Source organism: Ailuropoda melanoleuca, chromosome 16, assembly GCF_002007445.2.
Source record: "Ailuropoda melanoleuca isolate Jingjing chromosome 16, ASM200744v2, whole genome shotgun sequence".
Classification (NCBI taxonomy): Eukaryota; Metazoa; Chordata; class Mammalia; order Carnivora; family Ursidae; genus Ailuropoda; species Ailuropoda melanoleuca.
This window is the reverse complement of record NC_048233.1, coordinates 5086161-5113875: the sequence shown is the minus strand read 5'-3', so window position 1 is coordinate 5113875 and position 27715 is coordinate 5086161. Positions and strand designations below refer to the sequence as shown.

The 27715-nt window shown below is 44.7% G+C and overlaps 1 protein-coding gene and 1 long non-coding RNA gene across 2 annotated transcripts in view; one reads left to right on the top strand and one right to left on the bottom strand.

The window, feature by feature from the left end:
- Nucleotides 1-1764, bottom strand: part of CCND2 (cyclin D2) — a 29456-nt gene extending 27692 nt beyond the window's left edge. Inside the window, exon 1 of the mRNA XM_002920446.4 lies at nucleotides 1270-1764. Within this exon, the coding sequence (XP_002920492.1) occupies nucleotides 1270-1464 (195 nt within the window). The 5' untranslated portion in view covers nucleotides 1465-1764. The remainder of the gene's footprint in view (nucleotides 1-1269) is intronic.
- Nucleotides 28-27715, top strand: LOC109489814. The gene is made up of 2 exons (XR_002142947.2): nucleotides 28-178; nucleotides 26377-27715. It is a non-coding gene; the product is annotated as an uncharacterized LOC109489814 (long non-coding RNA).

The following is a 27715-nucleotide window of genomic DNA, read 5'->3' as shown; positions in this document are numbered from 1 at the left end:
AGAGGGGGAGGGAGGAGAGGAGGAAGAGCCGCAGCCTCGGCGGCTGGACTCGGAGCATGGGGAGACGGTTTCAAAAAATAATTAAAAATCGAGGAAATATCCTAGAAAAGCCCTTTTGGCGTGAAAACCCCAAAGAGGATCCAGGCTTCCCGAAACGGAGATTTCGAGTGCCGGAAAGGTCTGTATCTCGACCCCTGGGGCTTTGGATCCCGAGGGGAAACTTGGAGGGGTGAGCGCCGCGGCGGGAGTGTCCGGCTGCGGCCCACAAGGGCACAAACTGGGGATCCTGGAGACGAGCTGGGGGAAAGCCGAGGAACGGGGAGCCGCCGGAAAGAGGCACGGGGGACTCTGACCTCTCCTTTAGGGGTGCCCCGACATCCCCCCCTACACACACCTCCTCCCCCCCCTCCTACCCCACCCAAATCTCCGCACCGAGGAAACTGGAAAGCCAAACTGTAAGTAACCTTCGTGAGGTGGGGGTTGGGGGAGAGGGCACTATTACAAGTGGGGTGGCCGGAATAACGGGGTGCGAGGGGAGAGCGGGCGACGTTTTCCAGCCTTTCCAGCCGGAGTTTGCAAAGCAACATGGCGAAACCACGGCAGGTCCAGAGCTGTGCATACGTGGGCACACGGCTTGCTCGGCAAAGATTTGGAGCAAGGGTAAAAAAGTGGTTCTTTTGGGTTCCCCTAAAACACAGGTTTCTTCATTGCGACTTCCGGGGCTCCTGAATTCTCCGTTTCTCTCCTCCTCCCTCCTCCCCCTCCCTCTCCCCCCCCCCTTAAGTGCCAACGCGGAGTCGCGACCACATGCGGGGACCTAAGGCTAGGATGAATTTGCTCTGGCCTTTGGGGGGCTGCTTTTTTCTTTTTACTTTGGGGCCCCGATTTCACACTCCTACCCCCTTTTTCACTGCACCGAAAGCAGCCGCAGCTTCGCAAAAGACAGGTCGGGATGGGGGTGGGAAGAAGAGGCAGCCACATGCAGGCACACGCGCGCGGGATGCTCCCCCACCCCCGCCCAGGACAGCCTCATTTCTCCCAGATTTTCCTCCTCCCTCTCCTTTCACCCTCCCCTCCCCCACTTAGTCTGGCATCCTGCAGGGAACAGAAATGAAGCCACGCGTCTCGCCAAAGGGCGCGGGGTAACCTCGCGCACGGGATCGGGGAGGCGAGCGCGGAGCCTGCCCTCTCCCAGTTTTAGGGTCCCTGCGCTGGGGGGGGTGACCGAGTATCCGGATGGGGACAGACGGAGTCTGTCTGCAGACCTACCTCCAGCATCCAGGTGGCCACCATCCTACGCATATAGGGCTGGATGTCCTTCTGCACGCATTTGAAGTAGGAGCACTGGGGAAGGTAGCGCTCCTCGATGGTGAGCAAGTTCTGCAAGACGCGGTCATCGTAGAGCAGGTTGGCGTCTGGCACGGCCCTGCGGACCGGGTCCACCTCGCAGCACAGCAGCTCCATGGCCAGCCGGGTGCCCGCTCGCTCCCCTGCTTTCTCCGGACTGGAAAAGTTGGGGGTTTTTTGGAGGGGGGAGGGGAGAGGGTTTCCCTCACCTCCTTCCTTTGGCTAAATAGGGGGTTTTCGAGAGAAAAGTTATGGGGCAGAGAGAGAGGCTGGGGGAGAAGAGAGGAAAGGGTTGGGCGGTGGGAGAGGAGAGCCTCGGGGGCTGCTAACTCTGCCTGCCCTCCCCTTCAAACTTGTCTCGCTCTCCCCTGCTCGCTCTTCTCTGCTCTGCGAGGCAGTGACGCAAACTGGCTGGGCAGTTAGTTCTCCTCCCTCTCGCCTCGCTCCCCTCTCCGGTTCCTCCTCCCCTTCCCTCCCCTCCCGTCCCTCCCCTCCTCCTTTCAATCTCTCCCTCCCTCCCTCCTTTCCCCTCTTGTTATTAAGGAGAACAGCAGCTGGCCCGACCTAACTTCAAACGCGGTCCCCCGCCCCCCCCACCCCTCTCCTTAGCTCTCCGAGGCCCTCTCCCTCTATCCAGCCCTGCATGCCAGGGGCCCCGGCTAGGGGAACCCACAAAAAAACGCACCGATTCCTATTTATTCCCTCTAATTTCGCACATTCTGTGGGTGTAGCATGCCAAAATACGACCCTCCAACTTTGGCTTTCTCAAAATTGATCTTTCCACTCCTGCCCATGTATGTAAGATCCGAGAATGACGGGTAGATCACTTGGAGATGGGGTAGGCTCATGCAATTTAGAAACAGATCCCTTAAGCGAAGACTAAGGAGGGTGATTTTAGAAAATAGCAACCTTGGATATCCAGAGATAAAGGCTCTGTCCCAGACTTGAGTTCCTGATCACTTCGAGGCTGTTTGAAAAGCCCGATTAAAGGGGCCAGAACAACGTCCCCCTCCACCCCCCACCCCCGCCTGTGTGTGCGGAGAGGAAGAAGAGGAAGGGGTGGGTGTTAGGCGGGAGGGGGCGGCTTCTCCGACGTGATAGAATGTGACCCTAGAACAGAAACCCTCCCCTTATTGGGGGCTCTACGGGCGCCACGGGGAGCAGCAGAGAGGCGCCCAGGGCTGCTGCAGGCCGGGGGGGTAGGGCTACCATCGGTTCCTCCGCGGCCCGCGGCCACGCAGGAAAAACCCGCTTCCTCGCCCCTGCATCTGACAAGCCGCCCGAGGTGTCTGCGCCGAGCGTGGCCACACTGATACAGCTTTCTAGGAAATAGACCGGGAGGGGGAGGGGAGGGGGCGAGGGAGGGATTAGGTTTGGCTCCCCCTCTCTCCCCCTGCGCAAACAACACCACCCCTTCCTTTCCCCGGAGGCCCAAGACTTCCACCCTGTGTCCTTCGCTCGCATCCTCGCCGACCCCTCCGGGTTCACGCCTCACCCGCCAGACAGCGCTTTCTCCCCGGGAGCGGGATTGCGGTGGAGACGCTGCCAGCGCAGTCGGCTCTGACATGTGCTCAAATGCATCCCCGGGTTAAGGCTGCTTTTACAGGGGATATGGTGGCGTTTCCTCACCTCCTTCCTCCTTCCACCCCACCCCTCAACTTTCAGTGTTATTTCACTTTGGGGGGAAGGGGAGAGGGCCCAGGGCCCCCAGCAAGTTGGCCGAGCTGGCACGTGCAGGGAGCATGGCGTGGGTCAGGGCTTGGGACACACCGTGGTCAACCGCGCACCTCCTTCACCGAGAAAGGGGGCCCGAACCAGGGCGAGGAGAGCTTTTTTTTTTTTTTTTTTTTTTTTTTTTAAGGGGGTGGGGGGAGGGAGGGGGGATATCGCTTTAAAAGGGTGAGTAAGAGTTTGGGGCGCCGTCTCCCCTCCCTCTATTTGCATAGCCAATAGCTCTGGGGCTCCTGCTACTGCGCGCTGATTGTTACCGGGCAGATTACTTTTTTCTTTTTTTTTTCTTTTTTTTTCTTTTTTTTTTTTTTTTTAGTAGGACGCGTTCCCCGCTACATCAAAAGGAAGCCAAGGGAGGGCGGAGGGAGAGCGGGGACTGGGGAGGGCGAGGGCTGGGGAGAGGCCGGGGCGCCTGCGACCTTATCAATAGCCGAGGGAATTAGTATCCAATCTACCGTAGGTAAAGAAAGGGGAGGGAAGGGGGAGGGCGAGGAAAATGTCTAATTGCTGTGGAAGCCATTAGCTTTCGGGAAGAAAAAAAGCTCACTGAGGAACCCAAGTTGCAACTCAAAATGAAACAGCCCTGTGCAGCGGATGACACTCAGGCTGAGCACAGTGTTCCTCGGAATAGAGTCGGTCCCCAACAATTACCTGTTGATTTTAGTCAACTTGGACTTCCCGACTCAAGCTTGAGTCACTCCGGATAAATATATTAACTTACATTTTAAGACCCCATAAAGGAATTACTCAAACTTCACCTCAGCCACCTATGAGCGGTTCAAAGAAAGCTGCTGGGGAGGTGGGGGGGCGGTGGGAGTGAGAGAGGTATTTTTAAAGTATAAATCTAGCCCGACAGGCAAGGACAGAAGTCGGCGAAGGCTTCCAGCCTCTTGACATCACTTGATAACTAACCCAGCACGGTCTTCTCTCCACCTCCCTGCAGGGAAAGCATCCCCAGCCCGGGGGCTCCAGAAGTGGGGAGGAGGGGGGAGGGGAAAAGGCGGGTGGTCGTCCTCCGGGCCTGGCCCACCCTGGGGAGAGAGCCTGGGTGGCGACGTCTCAAATCTCAGAAGCGAGCCGAGGGCCCTCTGGCCCCTTCCCTCCCCTGTACCCCCACCCCTATCCCCGTCTGGCTTTCCGGAGAAATTCCGGCGGGGCGAGGGACTGGGGGAGCTGTAGCCGCGAAGGGGAGGGGCGCGGGCGGGTGCCCCCTCTCCCCGCGGCCTCTCCATTCACCCAGACCCAGGAGTGCGGATGCTTCCCGCGTGGCAGGCTCGCCTCTTCAAGTTCCCCCATTCACTTCCCCTTCCTATTACGGACTGTTCCCGAACATTAACCTCGCATCGAATCCGTCCCCTAGTCGGGTTTCAGTCTCCAATGCATGGGGTGGGGCGTGAGAGGGTGCGGAGGTTGGCAGGAATGTCTCCGGGAGGCTTGGACTGGAAACCGAGTTTTCCCTTTTGGTCGCCACTCCGACCATGTGTTAAAACCTTAATTTTGCTTGTTAAAAAGTACTGCGCCTAGCACGCGGGAAAAGGCACGTTGCCTTCTGGGCAAACGTGCGCATTTTCTTTGAGTATAGACTCAGGTTTAGAGAAAAAAAAAAACCCAAGCTCCTGTGCTCTGACTTTAAAGACAAAACTGGTCACTGTGGAAAAAAAGGGGAAAAAATAATGTTGGTTCTTCCCTATCCCTTTTTCACCCTCAAGGGGAAAAAAAATCCTGTCCTTTATAGGATCAGTGATAAACTTCAGTGAACATAAGTTTTATTGGACTTTTATTCCCTTCCGTGCCGGCTCCCCACCCCCTATTCCCCGCGTTTTGGAGTTTCGGTTGGAAAGTGTACAAAACCCTGTAGGTGTAGGGTGCAGCCGGGTGTTGGGTGTTTATAGGCACATTTCTGCAGGAACCTGCAAACGCTAAGCACACATACTCCCAAGCTCACCTGGCAGATGCCGGCGGGCCAGGTGATCACGCTGTCGGCTCAAAGCTTCAGAGCTGCGCGAGTTCGAGCCCCGATGCCTCCGCGCAGGGGCGCTCTGGCCGGGTGGGGGAAGGGGAGTGATTTCAGGCTCGGGAATGGAGACCACCGCCCTCCCCGTAAGTCTTCCAAAGAGTTGGGCTGTGTCTCTATTTCTCCACTGAGGGACGATCAGACAATGAAAACCAAAAACCCGACGGTTACTTAAAAGTAGGTGGCAAATGCCCTACTCTCAACTCCTGGCTCCCGGGACACGAGAAAAGAACTAGAGAAGGTACAGAAAGAGAAATGGGGGGGAGAGGGGGTCACAGGAAGGAGTGAAAGCGAACTGGAAAAACGTGCGAAAGGAAGCGGACAGGTCGGGATGGAGGGCATAAGGCAAGGAAGGTGGGTGGGGACGAGGCGACGGAAGGCTTCCCAACGCCCGGGCCCTGGGACTCCAGGTGTGAATACGCTTCCGGGACCCTGTCGCCGCCCCCCCCCCACCGGTCGCCTCTCTGGGGCGCTCCCGATCCTGCCGGGGGCAGCATCGGGCCCTGCCTGTGTATTAAGACTGCCTTTTCGGTGTGTTTCAGCTCGGACTGGGGCTGTGTGCCTGAGGCAGCAGATGCGATAGGCGTGGGTCAGGAAGGCTTGCGCCTGCCGTCTGTTCACCCACCTAGCATCTCACTCCCCTCCCTTGGAAAAAAAAATAAAAAAATAAAAAGACCCGAACTTCCCCCTCTTCCTGTCTGATTCAGCTGCAGGACACGCCTCACGAGGCCGAAAATAGCTCTGGAAATGCATTAGCTTTCTAAAAGTGAATTTTCCAATAAGATTTGGGGCGGGGGGCGCCTGGCTCGCGGCGTCGGCGGGGCCCTGCTTCCCCGGAGGAAAAGGAACCGGCCGTCTCGGTGCTTCGCCCTCCCCCCGGCGCGCCCGGGAGGGGGCCGCTGGGCGGCGGAATCGCGCCTCCGCTCGGGGAGCCACCACGCGGCTTTTTCGCGGCACCTCGCGGTGGGGGCGCGAGCTGCGGGGCAGGTCCCCGGGCCACGGTCGGCCCGCGGGGTAGGAGAGGCGGTGCGGCCTGCCGGTGGGCCGGGGCAGCGACCCTCCTTCCGCACCCTCCCCTCCCCGCGCGCCCGCCGCCGCCGCCTGCCACCCTCTTGGAGTTTATTTTTTCACTTCGAAATCGGGAGCAGCTCTTGGCTGCCGAAAAGGCTCATTTCTGAGGGTCGTGGTCCAGCTACGCTCCATATCGACATCAGACTGAATATCGCGATTGCTGGTCGCGACGCACAGCGGCTCAGCTCTCCACCCTGTCTCCAGTGAAGGAGACGGGAATGTGCTTTTTTGTTCGGGTCATGAGTTCTGCGTTTACTTTCACACCAGGACTTTTTTCACGCGCGACATATTCCTCCCCGCCCCCCGCCCCATTCATTATTTAAACACCAGCTGGGTTGGTTGATGCTCTAATAACTACATGTAAGATCTATCTCCCGAAGATGAATGTGAGCGATATTGGATGAATTGTACTGTGCGAGGAGAAAATACGTCTAGAAATCTGCTTGTCCAAAGAGTTCCACAAATAGACGGGCAAAAGTACAGGGCGACTCCCCTCCCACTCGCTGGGTACCCATGTGGTGTCGGTACTCATGAAGAACCTTCTAGACTGCAGGGGCTGGAAGCTGCAACTGCAGAGAGAGCCCATGCACCTTCAGTTTCCCCTGAATTTGGGCAAAGTCCTTTTAATCTTTCAGTCGGGGGTGGGAGTGATATCTAAAATATGTCATTTTCTGAACCCACAGTGACAATTCTGATTATATGCTGAAATTTACAAGAAGCTGTAGTGGGAATATTTGGGAGAAAAAGAATAAACCTGAACCAGCTTTTCCCTCAATGAGGTAGACTGTTGCAGGAATCAGATGCAGAAAGCTGGGGGCTTCTTTGAAAATGTGGATTTTAGGTGGAATTATTTGTTTCAAATGTAAAGGAGAAGCTTTCTGTTCCAATCAGATATGAAGTGTTTAAGTGTTTCTTTTGTAAGATGACAGAGTTTGATTTTGAGTATTACTTTCTTCATTCGTTTTAGTGCATTCCCTCTATTTTTAACTAATTATTTATTCTTTTTCGTTTAATGGTTGCTGATCTGACCCAAGACACTCTGTTTTGTTTCTTTTGAAGAAAAAAAAAGAGTTAAAATTAGTGATAATGTTAATTCTTGCTGTTGAAGCTCAGTCTGAGTGAACTGTATTTGAGAGGGCTTGCTTTTTGATGCCTGATGTGATGGGCACTTGGTTTGTGTATACAAAGGTAAAAAAAAATAGAATAAATTATTGGGGGAAAAAAGGAAAGAGCCAAGGGAAGTGTTTTAAAAACTTAAAAGATGAATATCCTTTAAATTTTGCTCCTGCTTAACTTCAGACACCTAAGTTGTGGGAGGTCAAGTTAAGCACTTCATAAATCTAAATTCTTAGTAAAATGTCAAGACTACCCCCAACTGAATATTTTTTTCAGCAATAGTCATTTTTATTTGTTTTCTAAATACTTCAATTTTGTCCAAGTTCATTCATTCCCCTTTAAAATGTTCACTTCCCGGTTGTGATTGAATATTCTTTTGATTTCATGGTTTTATTCAGCTGTGTATCAGTTACAACCAAATTGAAGTGGTATAAAATATTTCTAATAAATATCCCTTATTTCATATTTTATTTTGCCATCTTTAAACACAAGGATTGCCAGCATCTGTTAGTACAGTTTATAACATAATTCTACAACACGCTAAGTTCATATTCTCCAAACTTTTATGAACTAATTAGTAAAAACCAGAGAAATAGTTTTCTTGTTGAGCCTTTTTGGGGTTGGTTTGTTGTTGTTGTTGTTGTTGTTTTTGTGGTGGTTTTTTTTTGTTTTGTTTTTTTGTTTTGTTTTGTTTTGTTTTTTGCTGGTGGCACATTTCAAGAGGCAGATTGAAAGTTTTTCTAAACTTATTTTCTTGGTGGTCCTTTTGTTGGCATAAAAAGGAATGAGTTTTAAAATGTGAAACAGGTTGTTTTTAAAATTTTTGTAATCTTCAAAATGTGTACCTCTGGAGAGAGATATTCTTTCTATTTTAGTGTTGACCTGAAAGCAAGCAGTTTGTGTAAGTGTGCTAGACAACCCAAGTTAGGTTGGATTTAGACTAAGGAGGAATGCATTTCCTCTTTGCTCAGCCTTAAGTAAGGGCATCTGCTTTCACATGAACTTGAAACAAAGTCCGTGCCTATGCATTATGTCAACAACTTAGAAAAGCTCAAATCCAGAGCAGAGGGGTTAATGTGGAAGGTGAAATTAGAGCAGAAAATCCTAATTTATTTCTGCTGTTAGTCATCTCAGATCACACTTTCATTGTGGTCCCATTAACTATAAACCAAATATGTCTTTCTTTGTGATGTACAGAGGTGAGTTCTTTAAGCCCTGTTTAGTGATGATGATGATGATTATGATTCTGTCTCCTTTCAGTGAGTGTGTGTGAAGCTTTACATTCTTTTTCTTTAAAAATTGTCATCAAATTATAAGACAAAAATTATGAATACTATGTTAAGTTTTTGTCCTGGCCATTCAGTATTGTACTTTTGAAAATAAAAAGTCAAATAAATAAATAAATAAAATTTACTCTACCTATTGCTTAGAGGGAGAGAAAACCACACAAGATTAAAAAGGAATAAGAAAATTATTTTGCCTAATTTCCAAATGCTTCCCTTCATCATGCCCACATATGTTTCCGTTTTTGAGACCAGCCAGTCAGTCCGCCAGGCAAATGCAAAGACCCAGGACCAAAAAACTCTTAACTGGTGTCAAGAAAGATGTCCTGAAGCAAATGGTTTGGGTTAGTTTACATAAGGTTTCAGATGAAATGTCTTACATCTGGCCACCAATTATTTCAGGATCATGAAACATTATTTTTAAAAAAATATTTTGAGAGAAGGGAGTCTAGACCTGGTGTACAGGCCATTTTGTGTGGGGATCTTCCTGAAATCGTTTAAACTCAGGAAATTTAGTTGTATCAAGTAGCAGTGCATGAGATGTGTGTCATTCTAATAAACTGGGCGAATAGTTTTTTTACCCCCCACTTCTAAATACATATTCTTCTAATTTTTCTCTTTTTAAATAAAATGGTATATCTAATTTTAAATTTCCCTAACAAAGTACTGTATAAGGCTCAAATTTACTTGCCTTTATACAAGAAAAGTTTGTATAAATACTCTTTGTGGTGTAATTACCAGCAATTTTTTGTCATCTAGCAGATGATTTAAGTAAATCAGTAATGGCACTCCAGTGAAATTGGCTACATTTGGGATGAAAATCACACTTACCTCAAGAAATCAAAGTCTTACCTTCCATTTAGATACTTAAGAGTTTACCTAGGCTGTCTGTATGTTTCACTGAGTGGAAATCTTTCAGCTTTAGGAAAGCCTTGTTCTCTACTATAGTTAGATGCTCAGTCTTACTTGGACACAGAGGAATATACTATAGGACCTCATGACATTTTGTCCAGTCACAGAGTATGCCTCTGTGTTTAGGAGTCTGCGATTGAAATTCTATATAGGATTCACGCTGAGCAATCACATATGTGTTAAACTGATAACACTGATAGTCTGTGCACAGATATATCAAAGCAGATCGGGGGGTGTGCTTCAAATTTGTAAGGTAGAATTTTAATGGTTTCAATGGAAGAGTCAAATAGGCGGAGATTTCTGTGCTTTGGGGAATGCCTTTAGCGTTTGTGATTTATTCCTTCATTTTTAAAAGCAAAAACTGAGTCCTTACCATGTGCCAAACAGTGTGCTAGGCATTGGAAATGTCGTGGGCATAATAGTTAGACACTCAATGAATGTTTTGGAAGGCAGGCAGTAGGGAAAAAGAGTTGAAGAATACGGTTCCTAACCCTGAAAAGCACATTTTCTAGTGATTAAGCATGAGAAATGAGTGCTTTAAACATAATAAAACTATAGAACAAAAGGCACAGAATGAGATGCCATGTTTTTACCCATCTTACACGACCTATCTGAGGCAGGGACGTGGAACTTTATCTTCTCTTTAAAACTCGGTCCAGTCAAGTAGTTACTACTTGAATTGCACAGTGTTTTTTACAATGTTCTTAAATTATTCTCAAATCGTGTTCTTAATTTGTTTACACTCTGTTGGGACTAGTTGGTTGGATATCTGGATTACATGTTCGGGGTTTGGTTAGTCCTTTTAAAGTTGCCAAAGAAGGAGCTGCTTTCTTGGTCCATTTGAGAGCATTCCTTTCTTTGAGTAACTGTATTTCCCAGAGCATCTGTTTCTCGTCTGAATGAATCCTCCCTGAATCCGACAGGGTATCTATTGGTGTTTCACTCCTTTGGTTAGGAAGTGGAGGTCAGAGTAGATCATTTACTTGTCCCAAGTACCCCAGACGTTGACAGAGCAGAATATAGACCTCTACTTAGTAGCCTGGGTGTCTTCTAAAATTGACGCAGAAAATATTGTCCTTGCCACAGCATCATGTTGGTGAAATGGCACCAGGCTAGAATTCAGAATATTTGCGCTCTGGTTCCTACTTTACCACCAAGCAGCACTGTGACCTGCAGATGCCTTAAATGTTTCTATTTCTCAAGTTCCTCAGCTACAAACTTAGCTAGCTGTAGTAAAGTATCACTAAGTTCCCTTTCGGCATTAAATGTTTGTTATGTCCCCATGGCTTTATCATCATCATCACCGTCATCAATAGGAATTTTATCTTATAGCATCTTTTATATATTTTATGTTTTATATAACAATTCTTAAATTGTGAATTGAGGCATAGTCTCACTCCCCAAGTATCTTGGGAGATGTTAACTCATCCCAGATCGGAACCTTTTAAATTCAGTTCCCTATATAGGTGGGCACTTCAATGCATGTTGTCAGCCGATAGAGAATGATGTTTTCCTAATCCTAAATTGATAGAATAGGATGGCAGTCTTCAAATATATATGAAATGTAGGGGCGCCTGGGTGGCTCAGTTGGTTAAGCAGCCGACTCTTGATCTCAGCTCAGCTCTTGATCTCAGGGTCATAAGTTCTAGCCCTGCACTGGGCTGCGTGCTGGGTGTGGAGCCGACTTCAAATATATGTGTGTGTGCGCACGTGCAAGCACGCGCACACATAATGTAAAAATATATGGGGAATGTAAAAATATATGGAATATATACCAGAGTGCTTAAGGAAATCCCAGCACATGGGTTAAACTAACCAAATGCTTTATTCCTACAACTCAAACACAGACTCCATTCGAGCATATATAAACATATAGTTTTGAATGGACCCTAACGTGCATGTCCTTCTTTAGGTGGCTACGTAACAGCTCAGAACCTTATGGGCATCTTTAAATAAAGCATATCCTGAGCTGCATGGAGCTCAGGTGCCTCAGGTGGCTACTTTGGTGAAAAGAGAGTACAGCAAATTTCCAGAGTTGCCATCTTGACACAGGACATCCCTCCTTGCTTTCTGGCATGTCCTAATAAACTAGGAATAAGCAAGTAAACCTTTCTGCTGTGTTCCACTTTTCTTCATCACTTTTCATTGCTTTGAACATGCGAGGGACTTCATTCATTGGGATTCTTTGTACTCCAATGAAATCTACTTAGACTTAAATTATTTGCTATTTATAACATTATGTGTTTATAGACATGTTTCCTTCTTAAAATGTGGCTACTGAGAAAGAGAAACTTGTAACGAATAAACAATTACACTTGTAATAGTTTCTAGACAGTGTTCTACATTATTTTTTTAACGTATGATATATGATGTCATGAAGAGAGCACTGGACTTAGGGATGGAAGAGGTGGGTTCTAGTCCCCATTGTGCTGCAAACTGTGTAAGTTGGGGCAAGATTTATATGGGATGACAACATTTTAGGATTGGAAGGGAACTCCATGGGTCTCAGTCTATACCCCGTCTATCACAGAGGAACCTCTTTAGTGTCCCTTTCAGATAAAGATGGTGCCTTTGATCAAACATTTCTGCTGATGAGAACCACATGTCCTATAAGGTATTCTCATTGTCTATTATATATTTATATATTGCTTTCTGAGGTTGAACAAAATACTTCATCAGCATCTGAACTTAGCAGCATTGGTGTCTACTTACTATTGGTAGGCCTTGAACTAGGTCCTTCACCATATAAGATCTTCCCAAGAACCATGTACCATTAGGATCCTGAAGGATGATAGGTTAAGTGACTTACTGGAAGGTCACACAGCCAGATAGGGGCCCAGAACTTTCTGCTTCCTGGCAATTTGTGCCCACAAATGGTGTCTTTGGCCACTGACATAAGGCAGATTGGCTATCTCCATCATTTATGCTGACGGTTGATCAGATATTTGAGGATGTCATCCCTTCACCCATTTTCCCCCAGGCTAGACTACCCTTTCTCTTCAGCTATTCATTTGGATGCTAGCCCCTCATTAGCAGGCTGTCCTCCTCTGGATCTGACTAGTTTGCTGATATCCATCTTAAAGTGTGGTATCTTTCTTAATGTGTGGCTAATGAGAAAGAGCAATGTGGAGCAACTTCAGAATCGTGCAGACCATTTAAGTGGTTACAAGAAAACACACGAGAGCCATGGACTGCCATTTGCCTCCCCTCACCCACTTTTCTGGTACCACTTTTCTGACATCCCCAGTGCTATTGAGGCAGACTAGTCTAGATGGGAAAGAGAAAATGGTATCCCATCTCCTGGAGGCTGATTTTATTAATGAAACCCAAAATCGCACTCCATTTTCTCATCTATAAATTGGGTGAATTAAACTACAGATGATCTTATCTTATGTTTTGTAGCCCCAGGGAACAAAACTAGCGTCTCTGATAAAATAGTAAAAGGAGGATGATTTCTGCTCATATAATGAGCTTTCTCTGCAATCCATTCCAACATGGCAAGGGATACCTCCAGTGACTAAATAAAGGACCTCATTTGGGCTGTTACAAGAGGACTGATGAATCACTTATTTTCTCTGAACCTAGGTTTCCTCATCTTTTGTTTGTAAAGAGTAAAGGCAGTGTGCTTAGCCCAGTACTCTGGCATATAGTAAGTGCTGAGATCAAATTAAGTGAGGTTTATTATTATTATCAAACTGTAACGTGTCATATTCTCTCAGAATTGGCTCAGCTCTAGTACATGGGATTATTAATGTATTTCATACGCTCTATGAAATCATGAACATTTCTATACCAGATCTCAGCTCTGGGGTGTCTCAACCCACTTTTTACCACCACCATGGATTAGTTACTCAGTGGTGGCTGCCAACATCACAAACTGGTCCATCCTAAACTCCAAATTATCTTGTCCTCAGAGAGACACATACTAAGAGGTAATCTTCCAACCTGAATAGAAAGGACAGGGGAAACCCCATGCAGACAATCACAGAAGTGGAAAGAACCTTACAATCAAGTCCATCGTCGACCAAAGTAAGGTAGTTGGTACATGGAAGAGCATTGTGTATTTTAATGGTTGAGGTTTACGTTAATGAGTATCAAAAGAAAATGTAACATACCAAACAAAAACAACAGTAGTGTTTAGAAAAAGGATCAATTTTTTTAAAATTAACAAAGTGATATATAGATATGGGGGTTTAAAAATTAGAAAAGTTGTATACAAAAATTAAAATTTGGGAAAGAACTCCAAACTCCAGTTCTTCCTTGGAAAACTAAGGGATAGCAGTTCAGTTACACCTACAATCACAGAACATATTAGTGACAGTGCTGGGACTAAGGTAGCAACCCTCACTTTAAAAACTAAAGTATGCATGGATCTTTTCATTTAAGCTATTCATTACAGTTTCCCTAATCTTCTTGTTTCTTCTGTCAGTATTTTATTGTGTTTCCAAATTTATTCTATTCTCTAACTGGCTTTAGATACTTACTGCTCATTTTATTTTTAAAGATATTCCCTACTTTGAACTTTTGAACTGTGTGCCTTGCTTTTTACCAGCCTATGACTTTTCCTCTCCAGGTAGGTTTTTCTTTTGTCCTGTCACCTTTTCGAACTTCTCTGCCTTTTTAAAGGCAGAGAAATGTTATTATTTGACTTATTTAGCAGTTCTCTGGGAAAGCTCCAATCTCAGGGTTTGTCACTATTTGACCTGACTCAGAGCTTGCTCTCCATGAACAGCCTTATTCCCAGCATGTTTGTCCAAAACAATCAGTGGCAGTTGTTTAACATTCCAACCACTTGAGGTGGCAATACCCATTCGGGTTAATAAGAGGCTGGCTAAAAAAATTAAAAGGAAACACTGGAACATGTGCTGTCCCTAGGGACTTTGAAAAGCTCTGAATGTTCTTGGGAATCTAGAAGGCCACATTCATGTGTATGGCTTTGCATATCCCCAGGAAAGACCTGAGAAAGCGTGATCTTGAGCCTCTGTGCAAACAGAAAGTGATAGCTAAGGTAGAGTTTTAAACTGCCTGCCAGATTGTTGAAGGTGTGCCCACACATACACTAGAGTTCCTTAGTAAAGGCTCAGAGACATATTGGTTCAAACTGGTTCAAGGCATTTAAGGAAATCTCTATCTAATCATTATTTGACCATGAAGCAAGCTAAACAGAGACATCCATGTGTGGGCATGACCAAGAATACAGATTTTACAGAATTAGTCCAGGAAAGTCACTAAGTAAACAAACAGCAACAAAAACAATAAACCTAGTAGTGCATGTATGAGAGTGGTGGTGGGAGTATCTGATTTGCTGAGTTGCTACCTTATATTATTTGAAATGTCTAGTTTTCAGTAAAAAAAATTATGAGACACAGAAAAACAGGAAAATACAGCCAATATGCAGGGTAAAAAACAATTAATAGAAACCATTCCTGAGGCTGACCAGATATTACATTTATTAGACAAAGATATTATATCAGTTATTTAAAATATAAATATGTTCGAAGCGCTAAAAGAAACCATTTCTAAAGAGGTAAAGTATAAAAACTAGAAAATATCAATAAAGAGAAAATTATTAAAAAAGAACCAAATATAAATTCTGGAGTTGAAAAGTATAATAACTAAATTGAAAAATTCACTAGGTGGCTTAAGCTACAGTTGAGATAGGGGCTCCTGGGTGGCGCAGTCCTTAAGCATCTGCCTTCAGCTCAGGGCGTGATCCCGGCATTATGGGATCGAGCCCCACATCAGGCTCCTCAGCTAAGCCTGCTTCTTCCTCTCCCACTCCCCCTGTTGTGTTCCCTCTCTCGCTGGCTGTCTCTATCTCTGTTAAATAAATAAATAAAATCTTAAAAAAAAAAAAAAGCTACAGTTGAACTAATGGAAGAAGGAACCAGCGACTTTGAAGATAAGTTATTTGAGATTACCCAGTCTGAGAAACAGAAAGAAAAGGAAGAAAAATGAGCAGTCCCAAAGACCTGTGGGGTATCACTAAATATACCAACATACACATAATGGGAGTCCCAGAAGGAGAGGAGAGAAAGGGGCAGAAAAAATATTTGAAGAAATAGTGGCTGAACATTTCCCAAATTTATTTCAAAACATTAATCTGGGGGGGGGGCACCTGGGTGGCTCAGTCGTTAAGCGTCTGCGTTCAGCTCAGGGCGTGATCCCAGGGTCCTGGAATCCAGCCCCACATTGGGCTCCCTGCTCCACTGGGAGCCTGCTTCTTCCTCTCCAACTCCCCCTGCATGTGTTCCCTTTCTCGCTGGCTGTCTCTCTCTCTCCGTCAAATGAATAAATAAAATCTTAAAAACAAAACAAAACAAAACAAAACATTAATCTAGGGATGCCTGAGTGGCTCAGTCAGTTAAGTGTCTGCCTTTGGCTCAGGTCATGATCCCAGGGTCCTGGGATCAAGTCCTACATTGGGATCCTTGCTCAACAGAGAGCCAGCTTCTCCCTCTGCCTTCTGCTCCCCCTGTTTGTTCTTTCTCTCATTTTCTGTCTCTGACAAATAAATAAATAAAATCTTAGAAAAAAAAAAACCCAAAACATTAATCTACACATCCAAGAAGCTCAACAAACTCTAAGTAGAATAAACTTAAGGATAATCACACTAACACACATCATAGTCAAATTTTCAGGGGCGCCTGGGTGGCACAGCGGTTAAGCGTCTGCCTTCGGCTCAGGGCATGATCCCGGCATTGTGGGATCGAGCCCCACATCAGGCTCTTCTGCTATGAGCCTGCTTCTTCCTCTCCCACTCCCCCTGCTTATGTTCCCTCTCTCGCTGGCTGTCTCTATCTCTGTTGAATAAATAAATAAAATCTTTAAAAAAAAAATTTCAAGACAAAGAAAGAATCTTGAAAACAGCAAGAAAATAGCAATTCATCATATACAAGGGCGCCTCAATAAGTTTAACAGTTGACTTCTTATCAGAAACCATGAAGGCCAGAGGCAGTGGGATAACATGTTCATGGTGCTAAGAGAAAGACTGTTAACCAAGAATTCTCTATCTGGCAAACCTAGCCTTCCAAAATAAAGGAACAGTTAAGATATTTTCAAATAAACAAAAACAGAGAGTTTGTTGCTAGCAGAACTAATGTACAAGAAATATTTAAGGGAGTTCTTGTGGTTTAAATGAAAGGACACTAGATAGTAACTCAAATCCACACAAATAAATAAAAAGCACTGGTGAATGTAACCACATAGGTAAATAGAAGAGACAATATAGAAGTAGTTGTGTTTTTTTGTAACAACTTTCTTCTACCTAATTTAAAAGCCAGCTGCATAAAGTAATAATTATTAAAGTGTGCTGATAGGCTTATAATGTATAAAAATGTAATTTGTATGATGATAATAGCACAAAGGAGCAAAAGGGAACAGACTATATTGGAGTAAAATTTTTCTGTACTATTGAAATTAAGTTGATATTAATCCAAACCACATTCTTTTAAATTAAAATGTTAATTGTAATCTCTAAGACACCCACTAAGAAAAGAATTTTTAAAAAGGAAATGAAAGAAAAATGAAACAAAAGAATTTTAAATAGTACACTAGATAATACAAGTTTATACAAAAGAAGACATCAATGGAAAAATAGAAGAACAAAAAAGGCATAATACAAATAAAAAACAAATAACAAAATGGCAGATGTAAATCCGACCTTATCAGTAATTACATTAAATGTAAATGTACTAAACACTCCAATCAAAAGGAAATCATTGGCAGAATAGATAAAGAAACATGATCCAACTATATGCTCTCTACGAGAGACAAACTTCAGCTGCAAAGACACAAATAAGTTTAAAGTAAAAAGATGAAAAAATATACAGCAAACACTAACCAAAAGACAGCTGAAGTGGCTGTACTAATACCTGAAAAAATAGACTTTGAGACAAAAATTGTTAGTACACCACACAAAAAAAGAACAATTTATAATGATAAAAGGGTCAATTCATCCAAAGACCTAACAATTATAAATATATATGCACCTAATATAAGAGCCCCCAAAATACATGGAAAAAAATCTCTTTTGTATTAAGCAGAAAACTGCTCCCATTGCTTTTACTCCTCAGTCTATTTCTGCCCTCTGGAACCTCACACAAAGTAGATCCAATCCCTATGTGACTTGAGAGTTTTTCAGATGTTTGAAGCCAACTCCCATGTCTTTTCTCACTTTTAATTTTGTAATGTAACCTTTATCCTATATATATGTTGTATTTATATCATATATATACATATACAGATATAGATATATATGTATATATACATATATATTTTTTTACAATTTGGTTATGTTCTCTAATAAAGCAAGTTACTGCCATGCTAAGAGTGGAACCCACTTTCATAGAATTTCAGAGTTGGAAGGAAACTAAGATTATTTTTTCCAAACCTCTAATTTTATAGATGAGTAAATGGAAGCCCAAGCTGGTTAGATCATTGAACTGGTTAATGGCAGACCAACATCCATAATCTTGATTTCCAAACTCCTCATCTAGTGCTTATTCCAACATTTTCCTCATATGATTGCTTTCCCCACTTTGGATACTAAGAAGGGTTGCTGGCTCTGGCTGAGTGAGCAGCTAACTTTTCTTTCTTCCCTCTTCTTTCTGTGGAATTTGGCATCCTTCATCTCAAATTTGCTGTAGAAGAAAAAAAAAGCTAAGAGTAATGGAAGGAACTACACTGGGTATTAAGAGACGTGGATGCTCATGTGTTTTTGGTCACTAACCAACTTCTGAGACCTTGGTTAAGTCACTTCAAAAAATAATAAGAACTATTATCTATTCAGCACTATTTACCAGGCACTGTGCTAGGCACTTTATCCACAAGCCTCTGTCTATGTAAGTGTTCAAATGTGTCTCCTGTCTTGTCAGTAAAATAAACAGGTTGTATTACATGTTGTTCACTGTCTCATCCAGTTCCAGAATTGAGCGATTGTGAGGAGGTATTTTATTAGGATAATCTTCTAGTTCCCGAGGCCCCACCTTTCTCCCCTCTTTCTCGTTTCCCAGCTGACAGTGTAAGGTCACCGTTGAATAAATGCTCTAGACTTGTCACTATAGTGACTCCCTGGGTTGTGGCTTCTCACTCTCTACTCTTCCAAAGGACTTTCCATTTTCCACAGGGATTGGCTTTACTCTCACTGGTCCCTTTCAGGGTTTCTAGGATTGTATTCTCGGCCCCCTTCTCTCTTTAGATTCTCCTCACTGGCCTTTGATTCAATCTGGTGGCTTCTTATTTCACATGTGGGCCAGAGAAGTCAATTTGGAAAAGGTGACTCAGCTTCTATGGAAGTAGCAGACTTGACCCACAGCTGTCTGATGTCATTGCCTTTGTTATCTCTGCTATGATTCCTGTCTCTAAAAGTGCATTTGATCTAGGGGCACCTGGGTGACTCAGTCATTTAAGTGTCTAACTCTTGATCTCAGTTCAGGTCATGGTCTCAGGGTTGTGAGATTGAGTCCTTGCACCATGTCAGGCTCCATGCTGCTTAAGATTCTCTCTCTCACTCTCTCTCTCTGCCCTCCTCCCCACCAAATAAATACATCAATCAATCAATCAAACTTCACTTGATCTAATTTTTTTGCATTTGCTTAAGAACTAACTCAAACCCTGTTTTTTCCATCATCACCTCACTCTGGCCAAATGCTCTTCCCTCTCAATTTAGCTGGCATGTGTTATCTGCACCACAGCAGGGGCCACCTTGGGACTTATGCCTTGGGAGACTCTATGGCTTAGTGGATATGAAGGTGGAGTCTGGAATCAGTGGTCCAAAGTATGAATCCTGGCCCTACTAGTTATTTGCTGTACAACCTGAGGAAAATTAGTTAACTTCTCTGGACTTCAGTTTCCTCAACTACAAACTGAAGATACTGGTAGCACCTACCTCATAGGGCTCTTGTGCAGATAAATGTATAAAGACAAGTAGAATGGTGCCTAACGCAGGAAAGAAGTACTCAAGTTGATTCCATCACCAGATGTAGGGATGAACCCTCACTGGCTTGAGCTGATCAACATAATCCCATCTGTCTTGCCAGAGTGACTGAGCCCAGACGAACATCCAGGACTGTAGTTCGATGATGTGGTCTCAGATGTGAGAGTGGAATTGCTGGGGCCATTTTTTTCTACTAACAGGAAGCCAGCCGGAGAACAAAGCTGACACATACAGTACAGCAGCACTGAGAAAGTCAAAGAGAACTGGACTCACAGCTCTAATCAAGTATCTCCTGAAGTGCCTCAATCTCTTGAATTTTCCATTGCTCCAGCCAATTAAAAAATTTAGTATTTAGGCTACTTTATTAGTGTTTTTTTTTAAATCATTTACAACTAAAAATATCCTAATTGGTACTCCACATTATTATTATTAGTATTATTATTACCTTCCTGTGTGTATTCAACCCTTTGTCATTAGATTGTAATGGCCTTTGAAACAGGAACTAACTTACTAAGCACTGTGTTGCCATGCCACTGAGCATGGTGCTGGCACATTGCAGGTTCTCATTCACCTATGGTTCATGCCATGGTATTCATTCCCCCTGATATTTATGGACGTTGAGCATCTATAAGGCAGAAAGAGAAGGTGGCCAGAGTCCCAGGTAGAGTGATTCCCTGTTGCTTCTTCATCTTCTTACTGCATTATAATTAGAAGAAAGTAAAATACTTCATAGATTAGCTAAACCTTACTAAGCTCTAGGCATAGTACACACAGAATGATCTTTTTTCCTCTTGGTCACCTATGGCTATTATCTTTTTTCCTCTTGGTCACCTATTATTATGCCATGTTACAGATGAGGAACTGATGCTTGGGAGGTTTGGAGAGAGACTCTATTCATGTCTTTAAGTTCTCATTCCAACTTAGAGCAAACAAAACTAGAAATCGTAGATGATGCATTATGATGTGGCTTACAAAGAAAAAATGATGTAGAGCTCTGTATCACACCCATGCTAAAAAAGAGGCTTAGGACTGGGGTACCTGGCTGGCTCAGTCAGTAGAGATTGCAACTCTTGATCTCAGGGTCAGGAATTCAAGTCCCATGTTGGGTGCAGAGCCTACTTCAAAAAAAAAAAAAAGCAAAAAACCAAAACACCAAACAGAAAAAAACAAAAAACTTGGGACTGATATCAAGAGATTGGTAAATAAATGCACATTAACTACAAAGAAATATTTAGTGTACATATGATTCATTTTTTTTTAATGATTTCTCCCAACATTTTCAGAGAACCCATTACCTGCTCAATTGCATCACAGAGATCTTTACTTTTTGGGTGTTTTTTTTTTTCTCTTGAGTAAGAGTTTAAAACCTAAATAAGATCATGCCAAACATACTATTCAGTAACTTGATTATTTCAGTTAACAATAATCTCTTGGAGTCTTTCTATGCCAGTCCATATAGATCCACTTCATTCATTGTAAAGATTTTTTTTTTAAATTATTCATTTGAGAGAGACAGAGAGAGCACAAGCAGAGGGAGAGGGAGAAGCAAACTCCCTGCTGAGCAGGGAGCCTGACGTGGGGCTCCATCCCAGGACCTGTGGATCACGACCTGAGCCAAAGGCAGATGCTTAATCATCTGAGCCACCCATGTGCCCCAACTTCATTCATTGTAAATGCAGAATTGTTTTCAACAGTAAGAATGTATCATAACGTAACTACTGACAATCAATAGGCATTCAGGCACCCTCCCTCACCAATTTTGCCTTTATAAAGAATGTTCCATCCAGCATCGTTGTACTTGGCTTCTTTGAACATTCAGGTGTCCATGGGAGAATAAAAATCTCGGGGTCTTAATACTATAAATTAAGCGGCCTGAGATAGAAAGTGAACATCTTAAAGTTCCTATCTTCAGCAACCTTACAGTCTACAGGGGATCAGACGCATACACACATAGTTTTCACATTAATATAAGGGAGAGGGAGAGGCGATCACCTCCATGTTATGGGAGTGCAGGAAGAGAGAGAGGAAGGGGTTCAGTTGAGTGGATGAATGACAAGGCTTCATGGAGGAGGCAGCACTTGAGTCTGGGCTTGGAGGATGAGAAGGCTCTGATGTTTGGTCTGCTTATCTTCTTATCATTGCCTGATGATGTGCCTGTTATTCATCTGGACTCTTTGTTAGACCATTTGGTTGGATGAATAGTGGCAGAGATGGAAGGGAAGGATACTCTGGAGAAAGGAGACAAAGCTCAGGAACAAAAGTGGGAAAAGGCACAGTGTGCTCAGAGGGCTAAAAGCCGGCTGGTGGGGCTAGAGCATCTGGAGAACTGGTCACCTCGGGGGAGTTAGGGGATGGAGAGATATCAAAGGCATGGACTAAAAAGCACTCAAGAGGGATTTAGATTTGCCTGGAAGAAATTTTTCTCCAGGGTGTGTGATGAAGTTTGGGTAGAGAATTTAAGGACAGAGCAGACAGCTCTCTGATTGGGACGATAGGAGCCAGATAGATGGATCTGTGCTGTTCCAGGTAATCCAGCAGCTCCAGGTTTTACTGAATCTGTTAGTATGGGAGTCTTCATGCTTCACGTTTGGGGATTAGTCCATCCCTTTGATATCTCTCCATCCCCTCACTCCCCCGAGGTGATCAGTTCTCCAGATGCTCTAGTCCCACCAGCCGGCTCTTAGCCCTCTGAGCACACCATGCTTTTTCCCACTTTGGGGATTGTTTCTCCTTTGCATTGAAGTAAAATAGCTATGTGGAAGAAAAACTGCAAAGTTTTAGAAAAGAAAGAAAGAAAGAAAGAAAGAAAGAAAGAAAGAAAGAAAGAAAGAAAGACCCCACCTACTTTTAGCTGCCACCGTGTCCACATCCATAAAAATCCTCTCTCTGCCCATGGATTTCAAAATGCACTTTATCTCATTTGTTCCATAAAACATCAGATGCGACTTTAATGGCCTAACCCCAAAAAGATAACTTGACAGCCCTCAAACATTCAGCAGCATTCCAAATAACCTTTTGCTGGAGCCAGCCTTCTCCGGGGCCATGTGGATGTCAGACACACACAACGTGAGTCACGCTGACATAGCTGGGATGCCTGGATTGCGATGGAATCTCAGAGGTACCAATCGCAGGCCAGAGAGACACCATTGGCTGGAAGAAACAATGCCAGAGTGTTCACATCTCTGCAGAAGGAGGGGTGTTGATGGTGTTGAGAATGATGATTGCAGCCAGAGGAGGAGGATGGCCCTGAAGCAGGATGGGCACAGGTTGGTAACGCTAGCCCACTGGGCAGATGAATTCCAGAGGCTCAGGCCATGGTCACGCCCTTCTTTTCCTGACCCCTCCACCCCAACCAGAAAAATGAAGAAGGTACAGATTTTCCTTAAAATGACTTCCTGAACAGAATGCCCTGCTGTCTTCTGCATTTTAGAAATCCAGAGTTGATAACCATCACCAGAATGTATGAAGCACCCCATCTACCAGGCACCCTGCTAAGGCATCTTACACATAACTCATTTAATTCTCACAACTCCATGGTGAGATAACTTTCACCTTTCCCATTTTACCAAGAAGGAAACTGAGGCTAGGGAGGATTAAACATTAACCCGAATCCCAGAGTCAGTAACTGGCAGGCTCGGGACTTGAACCACAGTTTTTAAAAAGCGGAGGCCTGAGCTTCTGACCACAGCATTCAAAGCCACGTGGCCAGTCCCTGTGATCTATGCCACCCACAGCAACTACTTTCCCAGATGGTGGAGCTCTGAGTGTGGGGCAAGCAAGAAAAGTTCTAAAGGGGATTCTTTTTACCCCCCCGGTTTCCTGGGGGTCGAGTAGGCGTGTTTACGCGTGCTGTTCATTCAGCGCTGCTTCAGTTCCGCGGCTGAGCTGTGCGAGGAGACCCCGGGCAAGGCGCGGTGAGGGAGGGCAAGGATGTCCCGGATGTGGCCGCTCTCCGGAGGGGCTGCAGACTGCAGGCAACGTGGCAGGCGCCTGCCCTGGGGAGGCGGGGTTGCGGGGATTCTTCTATCTCCAGTGAGTTTGGTCATCACTTTTCTAGCCAAGGTCTGTCTGTATTTGTCTTTCTTCAAAGATTTTTTTTCTTTATGGTGTAAGCCTTTTCCTGCCATACTATATGCCAAGTGCGGTGCTAAATCATTCACATAGAGCCATTCGTATGGTCCCTATTATTAGTCCCATTTTCAGAAGATGAAGAAACTGATCCTCAGAGACATTAAGTGGTGTCTCCAATGTCTGCCTGGTTCGGTACCCTGCTCTCTTAACCATTATAACAATACCATACCAACAGTGCCCCGCAGGGCGCCTGGGTGGCTCAGTCAGTTAGGCATCTGCCCTTGGCTCAAGTCATGATCCCAGTGTCCTGGGATGGAGTCCTGCATTGGACTCCCTGCCCACTGGGGAGTCTGCTTCTCTCTGCCCCTCTCCCTGCGTGTGCTCTCTCTCTCTCTAATAAATAAATAAAATCTTAAAAAAAAAATAGTGCCTCGAACCTTACAAGGCACTGTTTCAAGTACTTCTTTTATAGTAACTCATTCGGTCCTCACAACACTATGATAAGGACTACTCTTAATAAATGGGTAAACTGAGGCACAGAAAGATTGTGTCATTTGTCCAAGCTCACCCAGCTGATAAGTGGCAGGGCTGGGATTACATTTGACCGCTTACATTTTGTGATAAACTAAGAAGACATTCCTCAGTTTTTGTTTTGCTTTCCACTTGAACTCTCCCATGACAGCTTGGACTGGGATGCCAGGGTGCTGAGATGAGAGTCTCTGAGCTCAGCTGGGAGGGGGTGCCAGTGACGGCTGCATCCCTGCAGCTCTGGGATGGGGGCAGTGGAGATGGCAGCCACGAGCCAGAGGCCCTGCCAGGGAAGGCCACGAAGCCCACTGGTGGGCTGGCACCCCCATGCTGGGCAGTGCACAGGGACGAGTCGTGGCTTCTAGAAGACCAGAAGAACACGGCCTTTGGGAGAGGAGAAAACCCAAGGGAAGCACTGGCATGACCTCAGCATTCAGATCTGAGAAGGGCTGTTCTGTGGGATAGGGGTGCAGGCAGCAGCTCTCCCAGGAGCCAGGCGAGAAAAAGCAGCTTTCTGTTTAGGTGGCAGCAGGGAGGGTTCACGAAGAAAGAGGGAGACATTCCCGACAGGCCGCAGAGCCTGTGCCCAGAGGAGGGGCCTGGAGAGGGAGGCGATGGGCCACCCTTAAGCTGACCTCTGCGTTATCTCTACCTCTAACCTTCTGAAACCCTATTCGTCTTCAGAGCTTTGATGCCTCTGCCACCTCCTCCATGAAGCCCTCCCTGATTGACCATTCCCTACACACCTGTAGAAACCAGTTTCATTCAGGGCCCAGAGAGCCTGGGTACTCTGAGGTCTAGGCCAGTCCACATTCATTCAGGGCAGGGGTCCCCAAAAGGCTGAGACCAGTCATTCAGGTGATAGATGCCTCAGACACTCTGGGAGCTTCCTTCCCAGTAACCCCATTCTTACAGCAAATACGCCTTCTCTGCGGTTCCCTCAGCCTTGGGTGGATGCCTGTCACCTCTCTGGTGTGGTGTCTCCTGGCATTAGCAGCTTCTCACATACATACAGTTCTCAGACGCTCCTTGCTGAGCTCCTTACTGAGCACTTCCCATGTGCTAAGCATGACTGAAACAGCTTTCCAGGGCTGATCTCATTTAATCCCCGCAACAATCCTGTGAGTCAATGTTATTATCACAGCAGAAGGAGACAGAGACCCATGTCCTCGGGGGCTAAGGAGCATGCCGGGACTCAAGCACAATGTTGAAACCTTGGGCATCAAAGTCTGGGATTTGTTTCTGACTTGTCCTCAACAAAAAGGAGTCAGGAACCTTCCTATGCCTTTGTGTATCTCTTAGAGCTCCTTGCAAGTGCCTGTACTTGTAGCTGTTCAATAAATGTTGGTTTATTGACTGTACAAAGACATTTATAGTCTGCTTTTTCTATAATCAGCAAGTGAAAGTACTTTTGAGAGGACGAAATAGTGTCAAATCCTTGCTAGACAAATTCAGGTACTTCTTAAAGAAGTGAGAGATTTGTAAGCAGTGTCCTAGAAAATTTTATTCACAGTCATTAGGGTAGCTGTGATATAATAAAAAATAGATATTTGGTCTTCGTCCCTGGTTCCTGACACAGAGCTCCTAAATCCTTTGGAATTTCCTGGGTGGGAGGAGTGATAGGAGCATTCTTTATTCTAATAAGACCACACTTAGTGGCCCCAAATAGCTTCTGGATGGGGACCCATTACCAAAAAGACTCAGGTATGATCAGAGGGTTGGAACTTTGAGCCCCTTCTCCCAGCCTCCTGGGAGGGAGAGGGGCTAGAGATTCAGTCAATTACCAATAGCCAGCAATTTAATCACTTGTGCCTAGGAGGGGGGAACACCTCAACTCCATGGGAACAGAAGCTTCTGTGCTCAGGATTCTTCCAGACCTCACCCTATGGGCCTCTTCATCTGCCTGTTTATTTGCATCCTTTATAATATCCTTTTTCATCAACTGGTAATAGCAAGTAAACTGTTGTTGAGTTCTGTGAGCCATTCTAGCAAATGATGAAACCTGAGAAGTGTCATTTGGGAACCCCTGAATTTATAGCTGGTCAGTCAGGAGTACACTTGGCAACCTGGAGCTCGGGACTGGCATCAGATGGAGGGCAGTCTGGCCGGGCTGAGCCCTTAACCCATGGCGTTTGTGCAAACTCTGGGAATTGAATTTTAGGCACCCAATTAGTGGGAGAATTGGTTAGTTTGGGGGAAAAGTCCCCACATTTTGTGTCAGAAAGAGTTGTGTGTAAAGACACTTCCTAATCGCAAACAGAAAAGGGAAAAACAGTTGGGAAAGAGGGGTACAGGGAGATGACCCCATTTCAGCAAATCAAAACCACTTTATTAACTGTTCTTCCGTCTCTGTCTTCCCCTTGTAGGAGACTACACAGTAAAACTGGCTCATACCAGGGTTGATGTTGAAGATGCACCTTCCAGAAGATGCCAAGGCACCATTGTCCACTTGGCTTGGTCTCTGCCTGTCTGTCTACATCTCCAGTCCTGGACAGTAAGATTGGGTGCCCAGTGGTGCCCGGAAGAACCCCCTGAGATCACCAAGAAGCTTGCATTCATCTCTCTGTGCTTGCTAAGATAGGAAATTAGCCTCTTGGTTTTGGGAGATTTTTTATAAGAAGAATTGAAACATAAAGAACTTTTTTCAAGTTAACATCCAGCTCATAAAGATGACGTTTGGAAGAACTTCTCCAAATGCTACATGTTTTGGCCAATCGACCTTTTACTGTAACTAGAAAATCGGAAGCCACAAATAAATTAGGGAAAAGGGTATACACTTCACCAAAAGATTCGTTGCTTATCTAGACACTTTATCTTGGTACTTCCTTAAATTGAGAGCACTTCTGGCACATTCTAAATGGTTTCACTCACTTGCGAGTGAGCTTTATGTATTCCATTCAGAAAATCTGGTGAAGTAACTCACATTCTGAGGAGTTGACATTTCATAAATCACTTTCCTTGATGTAAAATGAGAAAAGTGATACCTGCCTGAGTGGATTCACTTATTTCCTATATGGTAAGATACAACATGTGCAAAAAAAAAAAAAGCTTTTGGTCACCTTAGAAATGTAAAGAAACTGCTTTTAAAATCTGTCTTTGAAAAGGTAAAAAAAAAATCTGGTGAAGTGTACTTGATTTTTAAAAAGCATATTGTGTTAAAGCTGAAAGGGGTGTTTGTGTCTCTTTTCCTCACTTTAAAGATCAGGAGACAGCGGCCTGGAAAAAATTATGTGACTTGGTCACATCGAAAGGCCTTGCCTGTGTCAGGCTGTCCAGTCTCAAGATTTTTCCCATTACTGTGCATCTTCCTTGTATCCAAAATATTTGGCAGTCCCTGGTTTGGACTATTTGGTCCTCAGGGGCTGTCGTGGATGTTTATTCATTCGTTGACTCCCCTTTTGTATTTTTCCCTTTTATTATTGAAAAATTTCAAACAGAAAATAGAGAATATAATATAAATAACTCCCATGTGCCCCTTACTCAATTTTTACAATTATTAGCATATGACCAATCTTCTTTTTTCTGTACCTATCCTCAGCTCCTGCTCCTGCACAGATGATTTTAAAGCAAATCCGAACATCATGTAATATAACCTGTAAATACTCCATGTGTAACTGTATAAGAACCCTCTCACACATGTATCTGTATCTACAATAGTTATTGCAACTAACACAAAATAATGATAAATCCTTAATATCATCAAAA